Here is a 15,782-nt window from a genome sequence, read left to right as displayed (position 1 = left end):
CGTACTCACGGTCAAACAGAGATGCGTACTCACGGTCAAACAGAGATGCCTACAAGGAGAGGCACCTCGTACTCACGGTCAAACAGAGATGCCTACAAGGAGAGGCACCTCGTACTCACGGTCAAACAGAGATGCCTACAAGGAGAGGCACCTCGTACTCACGGTCAAACAGAGATGCCTACAAGGAGAGGCACCTCGTACTCACGGTCAAACAGAGATGCCTACAAGGAGAGGCACCTCGTACTCACGGTCAAACAGAGATGCCTACAAGGAGAGGCACCTCGTACTCACGGTCAAACAGAGATGCCTACAAGGAGAGGCACCTCGTACTCACGGTCAAACAGAGATGCCTACAAGGAGAGGCACCTCGTACTCACGGTCAAACAGAGATGCCTACAAGGAGAGGCACCTCGTACTCACGGTCAAACAGAGATGCCTACAAGGAGGGGCACCTCGTACTCACGGTCAAACAGAGATGCCTACAAGGAGGGGCACCTCGTACTCACGGTCAAACAGAGATGCCTACAAGGAGGGGCACCTCGTACTCACGGTCAAACAGAGATGCCTACAAGGAGGGGCACCTCGTACTCACGGTCAAACAGAGATGCCTACAAGGAGGGGCACCTCGTACTCACGGTCAAACAGAGATGCCTACAAGGAGGGGCACCTCGTACTCACGGTCAAACAGAGATGCCTACAAGGAGGGGCACCTCGTACTCACGGTCAAACAGAGATGCCTACAAGGAGGGGCACCTCGTACTCACGGTCAAACAGAGATGCCTACAAGGAGGGGCACCTCAAACAGAGATGCCTACTCACGGTCAAACAGAGATGCCTACAAGGAGGGGCACCTCGTACTCACGGTCAAACAGAGATGCCTACAAGGAGGGGCACCTCGTACTCACGGTCAAACAGAGATGCCTACAAGGAGGCAGGCACCTCGTACTCACGGTCAAACAGAGATGCCTACAAGGAGGGGCACCTCGTACTCAAACAGAGATCAAACAGAAACAGATGCCTACAAGGAGGGGCACCTCGTACTCACGGTCAAACAGAGATGCCTACAAGGAGGGGCACCTCGTACTCACGGTCAAACAGAGATGCCTACAAGGAGGGGCACCTCGTACTCACGGTCAAACAGAGATGCCTACAAGGAGGGGCACCTCGTACTCACGGTCAAACAGAGATGCCTACAAGGAGGGGCACCTCGTACTCACGGTCAAACAGAGATGCCTACAAGGAGGGGCACCTCGTACTCACGGTCAAACAGAGATGCCTACAAGGAGGGGCACCTCGTACTCACGGTCAAACAGAGATGCCTACAAGGAGGGGCACCTCGTACTCACGGTCAAACAGAGATGCCTACAAGGAGGGGCACCTCGTACTCACGGTCAAACAGAGATGCCTACAAGGAGGGGCACCTCGTACTCACGGTCAAACAGAGATGCCTACAAGGAGGGGCACCTCGTACTCACGGTCAAACAGAGATGCCTACAAGGAGGGGCACCTCGTACTCACGGTCAAACAGAGATGCCTACAAGGAGGGGCACCTCGTACTCACGGTCAAACAGAGATGCCTACAAGGAGGGGCACCTCGTACTCACGGTCAAACAGAGATGCCTACAAGGAGGGGCACCTCGTACTCACGGTCAAACAGAGATGCCTACAAGGAGGGGCACCTCGTACTCACGGTCAAACAGAGATGCCTACAAGGAGGAGGGTCAAACAGAGATGCACCTCGTACTCACGGTCAAACAGAGATGCCTACAAGGAGGGGCACCTCGTACTCACGGTCAAACAGAGATGCCTACAAGGAGGGGCACCTCGTACTCACGGTCAAACAGAGATGCCTACAAGGAGGGGCACCTCGTACTCACGGTCAAACAGAGATGCCTACAAGGAGGGGCACCTCGTACTCACGGTCAAACAGAGATGCCTACAAGGAGGGCACCTCGTACTCACGGTCAAACAGAGATGCCTACAAGGAGGGGCACCTCGTACTCACGGTCAAACAGAGATGCCTACAAGGAGGGCACCTCGTACTCACGGTCAAACAGAGATGCCTACAAGGAGAGGCACCTCGTACTCACGGTCAAACAGAGATGCCTACAAGGAGAGGCACCTCGTACTCACGGTCAAACAGAGATGCCTACAAGGAGAGGCACCTCGTACTCACGGTCAAACAGAGATGCCTACAAGGAGAGGCACCTCGTACTCACGGTCAAACAGAGATGCCTACAAGGAGAGGCACCTCGTACTCACGGTCAAACAGAGATGCCTACAAGGAGAGGCACCTCGTACTCACGGTCAAACAGAGATGCCTACAAGGAGAGGCACCTCGTACTCAAACGGTCAAACAGAGATGCCTACAAGGAGAGGCACCTCGTACTCACGGTCAAACAGAGATGCCTACAAGGAGAGGCACCTCGTACTCACGGTCAAACAGAGATGCCTACAAGGAGAGGCACCTCGTACTCACGGTCAAACAGAGATGCCTACAAGGAGAGGCACCTCGTACTCACGGTCAAACAGAGATGCCTACAAGGAGCCTAGGCACCTCGTACTCACGGTCAAACAGAGATGCCTACAAGGAGAGGCACCTCGTACTCACGGTCAAACAGAGATGCCTACAAGGAGAGGCACCTCGTACTCACGGTCAAACAGAGATGCCTACAAGGAGAGGCACCTCGTACTCACGGTCAAACAGAGATGCCTACAAGGAGAGGCACCTCGTACTCACGGTCAAACAGAGATGCCTACAAGGAGAGGCACCTCGTACTCACGGTCAAACAGAGATGCCTACAAGGAGAGGCACCTCGTACTCACGGTCAAACAGAGATGCCTACAAGGAGAGGCACCTCGTACTCACGGTCAAACAGAGATGCCTACAAGGAGAGGCACCTCTTACTACTCACGGTCAAACAGAGATGCCTACAAGGAGAGGCACCTCGTACTCACGGTCAAACAGAGATGCCTACAAGGAGAGGCACCTCGTACTCACGGTCAAACAGAGATGCCTACAAGGAGAGGCACCTCGTACTCACGGTCAAACAGATATGCCTACAAGGAGAGGCACCTCGTACTCACGGTCAAACATGGAGTGGGGTCAGTGATGTTTTGGGTCTGTTTTAATTCCAGAGGTCCAGGGGTACTGGTTACGATTTTTATTTTTTTACATTTTTTATTTCACCTTTATTTAACCAGGTAGGCTAGTTGAGAACAAGTTCTCATTTACAACTGCGACCTGGCCAAGATAAAGCATAGCAGTGTGAACAGACAACAACACAGAGTTACACATGGCGTAAACAATTAACAAATCAATAACACAGTAGAAAAAAAGAGTCTATATACATTGTGTGCATAATGAATTCCACCAAGTACCTGACAATCTGGTTGCCTCTGCAAGGAAGGCTGGGACTTTCCAACAAGACCAAGACCCAAAACATACCTCAAGATCCACACAGAAATGGTTCTGTGACAACAACATCAATGTTCTGCCATGGCCATCTGTCGCCGGACCTCAATCCAATCAAAAACCTGTGTGCTGAGTTGAAGAGGGCAGTTGATAAGCACAAACCCAAGAATGTGAAGGATCTATAAAGGATCTGCATAGAGGAATGGTCCAAAATCCCTCCAAATGTGTTCCTGAACCTGGTCAAACATCACAGGAAAAGACTCCATGCTGTTGTCCTTGCCAGAGGTGGTGGCACTAAATACGAAATGAGGAGTGCCAATAATTATGAAACCTTGATTTTGGTGAAATTTATTTTGTATTAAATAATTGTATGATTTTGGTTGGTTCCATGGAAACATTAATGAAGTCCAGTATTTCTCACACGTTGGTATTTTGAGTTTCTCTCTCTAATTATATTGTTAATGCGTTGCCAGTCAGGGGTGCCGGTCATTGGAGCCCACTGAATATACTGTATTCTATTTTTCTATTTTATATACTGTAACTTAAAAGTTGCAAGTTCGAACCCCCGAGCTGACAAGGTACAAATCTGTCGTTCTGCCCCTGAACAGGCAGTTAACCCACTGTTCCTAGGCCGTCATTGAAAATAAGAATTTGTTCTTAACTGACTTGCCTGGTTAAATAAAGGTAAAAAAATATATTTCTTAATTCCATTCTTTTACTTTTAGATTTGTGTGTATTGTTGTGAATTGTTAGATATTACTGCACTGTTGGAACTAGGAACACAAGCATTTCACTACACCCGCAATAACATCTGCTAATCATGTGACCAATAAAATGTGATTTGATATAAATGGAAGACTCATCACAATGATCGGAAATGCACTATGTGGCTATAGCTAGCTAACTCTCATTATCTGCTGTGGAAGGACCACCAGAGGGCAGGCTGGGCTCACGGATAGCAGCCCGACAAGGTAACCAGAGGGCAGGCTGGGCTCACGGATAGCAGCCCGACAAGGTAACCAGAGGGCAGGCTGGGCTCACGGATAGCAGCCCGACAAGGTAACCAGAGGGCAGGCTGGGCTCACGGATAGCAGCCCGACAAGGTAACCAGAGGGCAGGCTGGGCTCACGGATAGCAGCCCGACAAGGTAACCAGAGGGCAGGCTGGGCTCACGGATAGCAGCCCGACAAGGCATGGGACACAAGGTAACCAGAGGGCAGGCTGGGCTCACGGATAGCAGCCCAACAAGGTAACCAGAGGGCAGGCTGGGCTCACGGATAGTAGCCCAACAAGGCATGGGAGACAAGGCAACCAGAGGCAATTAACTACAGCTGACGGTACTAATGACATACTCTCCTTCCCCTATAAGAGAAAGAATGGAACCAGTAGAGAGGGGGGGGAAAACTATCTCTGGAAGATGGCCACCGAGACAGAGGAGCTATCCAGGAAGAACCACTAAGAATGGCCACCGAGACAGAGGAGCTATCCAGGAAGAACCACTAAGAATGGCCACCGAGACAGAGGAGCGATCCATGAAGAACCACTAAGAATGGCCACCGAGACAGAGGAGCTATCCAGGAAGAACCACTAAGAATGGCCACCGAGACAGAGGAGCTATCCAGGAAGAACCACTAAGAATGGCCACCGAGACAGAGGAGCGATCCATGAAGAACCACTAAGACGGTGACAATCCCGTGACTTGTGTTGTAGTTTAAAGATAATCCTATTGTGTTCCTGTTTCCTCTGGAGATGTATGTTTTTTTCCTTGGGAGATTTTCATTGATTATGTTGGAGTGTTTGTGTTGACCAAATGCCCTCAATAGAGAACTGTGTTAAATCCAGAAAAGCTCCTCCTGACTCGTTTATTCCACCTTTCCTCTTTAGAGAGACGCCCAATGACTTGGTCCGCTCACACTACTGCATATGGGTCATCATTATTGACTTACACGTTTATTTCTTCAGATATACAAGTGTCTAATGGCTTCATTTCTGATAGAGAGAAAATGACTCATACAAGCCGTGTCTGTAGCTTGTGTTCCTTGCAGTTGGCCACTGGCCTATTCATTTAGCCCTCAAATGATGTCTTTTTCTGGCCATAGAATGCAAGAATGACATCTTCACCAACATTTAGAAATGACAGCTAAATGTAGTGATAGATGGGTTTTGGGGGGGGGGGGCTTCAGGCTTATTTAATGAAGCCTAAAATATAATAATTATTAAGTGTCACAGTTTTTGGGGGAGACCTTTGCCCGTCACCTTAACAGTTTACAACTGATTTTCTCCTCATCATAACAGCCGTAGGGGGTTAAATAGCATTGGATCAATTGAAAATGGGGAGAATCTGAGCTTTGCAACAATGCCAGAATGATTGCTGTACTCCTAATATTAAATAACTGGCATTATTTATGACCAATTATTTTAAAATAGCAAATGCTCATCAAAGCTAAAATGGCCAATATAAATATAAACATTGTTTCTATACAGAATAAAGGTCATGGACACTTTAGAAGAGCCCTGCCTGCACATCAGTTCAGAAGACAGTGACCGCCGGGAGCTGTGTGTTGGAACGGCAGGACTATAAACTCACGTAGCCTATGCATGTGAAGGACATTCATTCTGCCAATGAGAGGATTGCATTAAATATTCTGCAAAAGCATGCATGCTTCTGATTGGCCAAAACAGATCAGAAGGAGGGTCATGTCAAATGGAATGTCCATTAGTCTGTGTGTGTGTGTGTGTGTGTAGTACTGTGTGTGTGTGTGTGTAGTACTGTGTGTGTGTGTGTGTGTGTGTGTAGTACTGTGTGTGTGTGTGTGTGTGTGTGTGTACTGTGTGTGTGTAGTACTGTGTGTGTGTAGTACTGTGTGTGTGTAGTACTGTGTGTGTGTGTAGTACTGTGTGTGTGTGTGTGTGTAGTACTGTGTGTGTGTGTGTGTGTGTGTGTGTGTAGTACTGTGTGTGTGTGTGTGTGTGTGTGTGTGTAGTACTGTACTGTGTGTATGTGTGTGTGTGTAGTACTGTGTGTATGTGTGTGTGTGTATTACTGTGTGTATGTGTGTGTGTGTATTACTGTGTGTAGTACTGTGTGTGTAGTACTCTGTGTGTGTGTGTGTGTGTGTGTGTAGTACTGTGTGTGTGTGTCTGTCCATACCTGTGGTGGTCTGTGGTTCCTCCTGGCCTGATGGAACTGGGCCAGCAGCATCTGTTGATCATGGAGATCCATCCTCTGCTGTCTCTGGATGTCCAGAGTAGCCCCCATACCCAGGGGGGGTTCATTGGGGGGCGGGGGCCCGGAGAACAGGGGCTCCAGGACGAAGGCCCCTACACGGGACAGCCACCGGGGTACGAAGAGCAGCCGCTGCACCCTCAGAGCGTTTCCGTGGTACAGCTTCCCAGAGACCTGAGGGGAACACGCGCTGTGTGGTTCAGACGTGTGGATTTACAACTTCTGAAGAAGCAGCTGCGGTTGAGATAAAGGGGTTGGGTAATGCTGGTTGCTATGCAACAGGGTCAGTGTGGTGGGAACTCACCAGTCCACTGAGAGCAACGAGCCACATGAACGGACTGGAGGTAAGGAGCTGAAACACAACACAGAGACATATTAACCACTGACCCCCACCATGCTGAACACTATGTAACTCTACATATTGACCCCCACCATGCGGAACACTATGTAACTCTACATATTAACCACTGACCCCCACCATGCTGAACACTATGTAACTCTACATATTAACCCCCACCATGCTGAACACTATGTAACTCTACATATTAACCACTGACCCCCACCATGCTGAACACTATGTAACTCTACATATTGACCCCCACCATGCTGAACACTATGTAACTCTACATATTGACCCCCACCATGCTGAACACTATGTAACTCTACATATTAACCCCCACCATTCTGAACACTATGTAACTCTACATATTAACCCCCACCATGCTGAACACTATGTAACTCTACATATCAACCACTGACCCCCAGCATGCTGAACACTATGTAACTCTACATATCAACCACTGACCCCCACCATGCTGAACACTATGTAACTCTACATATTGACCCCCACCATGCTGAACACTATGTAACTCTACATATTGACCCCCACCATGCTGAACACTATGTAACTCTACATATTAAGCCCCACCATGCTGAACACTATGTAACTCTACATATTAACCACTGACCCCCACCATGCTGAACACTATGTAACTCTACATATTAACCCTCACCATGCTGAACACTATGTAACTCTACATATTAACCCCCACCATGCTGAACACTATGGAACTCTATATATTAACCCCCACCATGCTGAACACTATGTAACTCTACATATTAACCCCCACCATGCTGAACACTATGTAACTCTATATATTAACCCCCACCATGCTGAACACTATGTAACTCTACATATTAACCCCCACCATTCTGAACACTATGTAACTCTACATATTAACCCCCACCATGCTGAACACTATGTAACTCTACATATTAACCCCCACCATGCTGAACACTATGTAACTCTACATATTAACCCCCACCATTCTGAACACTATGTAACTCTACATATTAACCCCCACCATGCTGAACACTATGTAACTCTACATATCAACCACTGACCCCCACCATGCTGAACACTATGTAACTCTACATATCAACCACTGACCCCCACCATGCTGAACACTATGTAACTCTACATATTGACCCCCCACCATGCTGAACACTATGTAACTCTACATATTGACCCCCACCATGCTGAACACTGTAACTCTACATATTAACCCCCACCATGCTGAACACTATAACTCTACATATTAACCCCCCCCCACCATGCTGAACACTGTAACTCTACATATTAACCCCCACCATGCTGAACACTATGTAACTCTACATATTAACCCCCACCATGCTGAACACTATGTAACTCTACATATTAACCACTGACCCCCACCATGCTGAACACTATGTAACTCTACATATTAACCCCCACCATGCTGAACACTGTAACTCTACATATTGACCCCCACCATGCTGAACACTGTGACTCTACATATTAACCCCCCCCATGCTGAACACTATGTAACTCTACATATTAACCCCTCCCATGCTGAACACTATGTAACTCTACATATTAACCACTGACCCCCACCATGCTGAACACTATGTAACTCTACATATTAACCCCCACCATGCTGAACACTATGTAACTATATATATTAACCACTGACCCCCACCATGCTGAACACTATGGAACCCCCACCATGCTGAACAAAATAACCCCCACCATGCTGAACACTATGTAACTCTACATATTAACCACTGACCCCCACCATGCTGAACAATATGCAACTCTACATATTAACCCCCACCATGCTGAACACTATGTAACTCTACATATTAACCCCCACCATGCTGAACACTATGTAACTCTACATTTTAACCACTGCTGAACCCCTACATATTAACCCCCACCATGCTGAACACTATGTAACTCTACATATTAACCCCCACCATGCTGAACACTATGCAACTCTACATATTAACCCCCACCATGCTGAACACTATGTAACTCTACATATTAACCCCCACCATGCTGAACACTATGTAACTCTACATATTAACCCCCACCATGCTGAACACTATGTAACTCTACATATTAACCCCCACCATGCTGAACACTATGTAACTCTACATATTAACCCCCACCATGCTGAACACTATGTAACTCTACATATTAACCCCCACCATGCTGAACACTATGTAACTCTACATATTAACCACCCCCCACCATGCTGAACACTATGTAACTCTACATATTAACCCCCACCATGCTGAACACTATGTAACTCTACATATTAACCCCCACCATGCTGAACACTATGTAACTCTACATATTAACCCCCACCATGCTGAACACTATGTAACTCTACATATTAACCCCCACCATGCTGAACACTATGTAACTCTACATATTAACCCCCACCATGCTGAACACTATGTAACTCTACATATTAACCACTGACCCCCACCATGCTGAACACTATGTAACTCTACATATCAACCACTGACCCCCACCATGCTGAACACTATGTAACTCTACATATTAACCCCCACCATGCTGAACACTGTAACTCTACATATTGACCCCCACCATGCTGAACACTATGTAACTCTACATATTAACCCCTCCCATGCTGAACACTATGTAACTCTACATATTAACCACTGACCCCCACCATGCTGAACACTATGTAACTACATACCTGCAGGCCTACAATGTAAACCAGGGACTTGTTAGTTATGGAGATCTGACCAAGGAGTTGAGTGACTGGAACCTTGGGGATGGAGGAGTAGAAAGGTACAAACAGGCTGAACACTGGGCCTAGCCTGGAGGAGAGGTGAGGAGGAGAGAGGAGAGGGGGAAGAGAAGAGAGGTGAGGAGGAGAGAGGAGAGGGAAGGAGAGAGGGGAGGTGAGGAGGAGGAGAGGAGAGAGGGAGGTGAGGAGGAGAGAGGAGGGAGGAGAGAGGAGAGGGGAGGTGAGGAGGAGGAGGAGAGAGGGAGGGGAGGTGAGGAGGAGAGAGGAGAGGAGGTGAGAAGGAGAGAGGTGAGGAGGTGAGAAGGAGAGGAGAGAGGGGAGGTGAGGAGGAGAGAGGAGAGGAGGTGAGGAGGTGAGAAGGAGAGGAGAGGTGAGGAGGAGAGAGGAGAGGAGAGGGGAGAGGTGAGGAGGAGAGAGGAGAGGGAAGGGGAGGGTGAGGAGGAGAGGGGAGGAGAGAGGAGAGGGAAGGAGAGAGGGGAGGTGAGGAGGAGAGAGGGGAGGTGAGGAGGAGGAGAGAGGAAGGAGAGAGGAGAGGGAAGGAGAGAGGGGAAGGAGAGAGGAGAGCGAGGGAAGGAGAGAGGGGAGGTGAGGAGGAGAGGGGAAGGAGAGAGGGGAGGTGAGGAGGAGAGAGGGGAGGGGGAAGGAGAGAGGGGAGGGGGAAGGAGAGAGGGAGGTGGAGGAAGAGAGAGGGGATGGGGAAGGAGAGGAAAGGAGAAGATGGTTAAAACAATGTTCTGTTCACAAACACCAAACCTCTGAGCAGATCTACAGTAAAGTATATTTCTATTAGAGGAAGTAAGAGTGAATCATTATAGACCAGCAGCTAACCTCAGAGCCCTGCCATTACAGTCACTCACAGCAGGACACCCACACACACACACAGTCACCCACACACACAGCAGGACACGCACAGTCACCCACACACACACCAGGACACGCACAGTCACCCACACACACACCAGGACACGCACAGTCACCCACACACACACCAGGACACGCACAGTCACCCACACACACACCAGGACACGCACAGTCACACACACACACACACAGGACATGCACAGTCACACACACACACACACCAGGACACGCACAGTCACACACACAGTCACCCACACACACACCAGGACACGCACAGTCACCCACACACACACCAGGACACGCACAGTCACAGACACACACAGTCACCCACACACACACCAGGACACGCACAGTCACACACACAGTCACCCACACACACACCAGGACACGCACAGTCACACACACACACACACAGGACATGCACAGTCACACACACAGTCACCCACACAGGACACGCACAGTCACACACACACACACACACCAAGACATGCACAGTCACACACACACACACCAGGACACGCACAGTCACCACACACACACACAGGACACGCACAGTCACCCACACACACACCAGGACACGCACAGTCACACACACACACACACACACACGGGACACGCACAGTCACCCACACACACACACAGGACACGCACAGTCACACACACAGTCACCCACACAGGACACGCAGGACACGCACAGTCACCCACACACACACGAGGACACGCACAGTCACACACACACACACACACACGCAGGACACGCACAGTCACACCACACAGTCACCCACACACACCACAGGACACGCACAGTCACACACACACACACACCAAGACATGCACAGTCACACACACAGTCACCCACACACACACCAGGACACGCACAGTCACACACACACACACACCAGACATGCACAGTCACACACACACACACCAGGACACGCACAGTCACACACACACACACCAGGACACGCACAGTCACCCACACACACACCAGGACACGCACAGTCACCCACACACACACCAGGACACGCACAGTAACCCACACCAGGACACGCACAGTCACCACACACACACCAGGACACGCACAGTCACACACACAGTCACCCACACACACACACCAGGACACGCACAGTCACCCACACACACCACACACAGTCACCCACACACACACAGTCACACGCACAGTCACCCACACACACACCAGGACACGCACAGTCACCCACACACACACAGGACACGCACAGTCACACACACACACACCAGGACACGCACAGTCACACACACACACACCAGGACACGCACAGTAACCCACACCAGTACACGCACAGTCACCCACACACACACACAGGACACGCACAGTCACACACACAGTCACACACACAGCAGGACACGCACAGTCACCCACACACACACCAGGACACGCACAGTCACACACACAGTCACCCACACACACACCAGGACACGCACAGTCACCCACACACACACCAGGACACGCACAGTCACCCACACACACACCAGGACACGCACAGTCACACACACACACACCAGGACACGCACAGTCACCCACACACACACCAGGACACGCACAGTAACCCACACCAGGACACGCACAGTCACCCACACACACACCAGGACACGCACAGTCACACACACAGTCACCCACACACACACCAGGACACGCACAGTCACCCACACACACACCAGGACACGCACAGTCACCCACACACACACCAGGACACGCACAGTAACCCACACACACACCAGGACACGCACAGTCACCCACACAGACACCAGGACACGCACAGTCACCCACACACACACGAGGACACGCACAGTCACCCACACACGAGGACACGCACTGTCACACACACAGTCACCCACACACACACGAGGACACGCACAGTCACCCACACACACACACAGGACATGCACAGTCACCCACCCACACACACACAGGACACGCACAGTCACCCACACACACGCAGTCACACACACAGTCACCCACACACACACACACACACAGTCACACACACACACACACACACACGAGGACACGCACAGTCACCCACACACACACGAGGACACGCACAGTCACCCACACACACACACGCGCAGTCACCCACACACACACCAGGACACGCACAGTCACCCACACACACACACACACGGACACGCAGTCACCCACACATACGGACATGCACAGTCACCCACACACACAGAATGGAGATGAGCATCACAGGATGAGCCATATCTGATATGTCCATGCTTGACGCACACACACACACTACTAGTAATAGTGAGAGCCAGTATGAATACAGTTCGTATTAAAAGTAGAGAGTAGATTCATTTTTTATGAACTCCACATGAAGGATCAGAATGAGGTACATGACAGCAGCCCAGAGAGGTCATGAGAGGGTCACAGTAGTGATGGGAGGAAACAGATCCATAATATCACACCACAAGGCCCCACAATATCACACCACGAGGCCCCCACAATATCACACACACGAGGCCCCGGTAATATCACGCACGGGCCCCGGTAATATCACACCACGAGGCCCCAGTCACCCACGAGGCCCCCCGGTAATATCACACCACGAGGCCCACACACACACACACACCACGAGGCCCCGGTAATACCACACCACGAGGCCCCCGGTACACCACACACGAGGCCCCCGGTAATACCACACCACGGGCCCCCGGTAGTCACCACACCACGAATGGCCCCCGATGAATATCACACCACGAGGCCCCCCGGTAATATCACACCATGTCCGAGGCCCCCGGTAATACACACCACTAGGCCCCCCGTAATAGTGACACCACGAGAGGGTATGAATACAGTTCCCCCCGGTAATTAAAACAGACGAGGCCCCCGAACTCCACACCACGAGGCCCCCGGTAATATGACACCACGAGGCCCCCGGTAATATCACACCACGGGCCCCCGTAGTGATGGGAGGAAACAGGCCCCATAATATCACACCACGAGGCCCCCGGTAATATCACACCACGAGGCCCCCGGTAATATCACACCACGAGGCCCCCGGTAATATCACACCACGAGGCCCCCCGGTAATATCACACCACGAGGCCCCCCGGTAATATCACACCACGAGGCCCCCGGTAATATCACACCACGAGGCCCCCCGGTAATATCACACCACGAATAATATCACACCACGAGGCCCCCGGTAATATCACACCACGAGGCCCCCGGTAATATCACACCACGAGGCCCCCGGTAATATCACACCACGAGGCCCCCGGTAATATCACACCACGAGGCCCCCGGTAATATCACACCACGAGGCCCCCGGTAATATCACACCACGAGGCCCCCTGTAATATCACACCACGAGGCCCCCGGTAATATCACACCACGAGGCCCCGGTAATATCACACCACGAGGCCCCCGGTAATATCACACCACGAGGCCCCCGGTAATATCACACCACGAGGCCCCCCTGTAATATCACACCACGAGGCCCCCGGTAATATCACACCACGAGGCCCCCCAATATCACACCACGAGGCCCCCGGTAATATCACACCACGAGGCCCCCGGTAATATCACACCACGAGGCCCCCGGTAATATCACACCACGAGGCCCCCGGTAATATCACACCACGAGGCCCCCCGGTAATATCACACCACGAGGCCCCCGGTAATATCACACCACGAGGCCCCCGGTAATATCACACCACGAGGCCTCCGGTAATATCACACCACGAGGCCTCCGGTAATATCACACCACGAGGCCTCTGGTAATATCACACCACGAGGCCTCTGGTAATATCACACCACGAGGCCTCTGGTAATATCACACCACGAGGCCTCTGGTAATATCACACCACGAGGCCTCTGGTAATACCACACCACGAGGCCCCCCGGTAATATCACACCACGAGGTCCCCGGTAATACCACACCACGAGGCCCCGGTAATATCACACCACGAGGCCTCTGGTAATATCACACCACGAGGCCTCCGGTAATAATCACACCACGAGGCCTCTGGTAATAATCACACCACGAGGCCTCTGGTAATATCACACCACGAGGCCTCTGGTAATATCACACCACGAGGCCTCTGGTAATATCACACCACGAGGCCTCTGGTAATATCACACCACGAGGCCTCTGGTAATATCACACCACGAGGCCTCTGGTAATATCACACCACGAGGCCTCTGGTAATATCACACCACGAGGCCTCTGGTAATACCACACCACGAGGCCCCCGGTAATATCACACCACGAGGTCCCCCGGTAATATCACACCACGAGGCCCCCGGTAATATCACACCACGAGGCCCCCTGGTAATATCACACCACGAGGCCTCTGGTAATATCACACCACGAGGCCTCTGGTAATATCACACCACGAGGCCCTGGTAATATCACACCACGAGGCCCCTGGTAATATCACACCACGAGGCCCTGGTAATATCACACCACGAGGCCTCTGGTAATATCACACCACGAGGCCCCTGGTAATATCACACCACGAGGCCCCCGGTAATATCACACCACGAGGCCCCCGGTAATATCACACCACGAGGCCCCCGGTAATATCACACCACGAGGCCTCTGGTAATATCACACCACGAGGCCCCTGGTAATACCACACCACGAGGCCCCTGGTAATACCACACCACGAGGCCCCTGGTAATATCACACCACGAGGCCCCTGGTAATACCACACCACGAGGCCCCTGGTAATATCACACCACGAGGCCCCCTGGTAATATCACACCACGAGGCCCCTGGTAATATCACACCACGAGGCCCCTGGTAATATCACACCACGAGGTCCCCCGGTAATATCACACCACGAGGCCTCTGGTAATACCACACCACGAGGCCCCTGGTAATACCACACCACGAGGCCTCTGGTAATTCCCTTGTCACGATTGGGTCAATATACTTCTTCCTCTTTACTCTACTTTCTACTCTGTTCACATGAAGAACAGCTGCCATTCAGCCTGTTTGTGCCTCCATATCATCTGGAGTGCTTGATATCCTTACAAACATGAATACACATGCTGAAAAGTATTCATCCTGTTGATCAAATAAATTCATATTTACACATTTCGAAGAGACGCTTGCACCCACACACACGCACTCAGAATAAATGTAGGAGGGGTTGCTTGCGGTGCAGGAAATGATAAGTGTGT

At 50.8% G+C, this 15,782-nt stretch overlaps 1 protein-coding gene across 1 annotated transcript; it reads right to left on the bottom strand.

Moving 5' to 3' along the window:
• Positions 1 to 6,566: 6,566 nt before the first annotated feature.
• On the bottom strand, positions 6,567 to 9,844 carry LOC112240951 (ubiquitin-associated domain-containing protein 2; the record flags this gene model as incomplete). Its single annotated transcript, XM_024409158.2, is given in 3 exon segments — positions 6,567 to 6,815; positions 6,946 to 6,993; positions 9,689 to 9,844. Coding segments are annotated over 3 exon segments (453 nt in total), but the record flags the coding sequence as incomplete, so codon positions are not given.
• Between the last annotated feature and the right edge of the window lie 5,938 nt (positions 9,845 to 15,782).

Source organism: Oncorhynchus tshawytscha, unplaced genomic scaffold (assembly GCF_018296145.1).
Source record: "Oncorhynchus tshawytscha isolate Ot180627B unplaced genomic scaffold, Otsh_v2.0 Un_contig_14667_pilon_pilon, whole genome shotgun sequence".
Taxonomy (NCBI): Eukaryota; Metazoa; Chordata; class Actinopteri; order Salmoniformes; family Salmonidae; genus Oncorhynchus; species Oncorhynchus tshawytscha.
The sequence above is the reverse complement of the archived record's forward strand: the minus strand, read 5'-3'. Positions and strand labels throughout refer to the sequence as shown.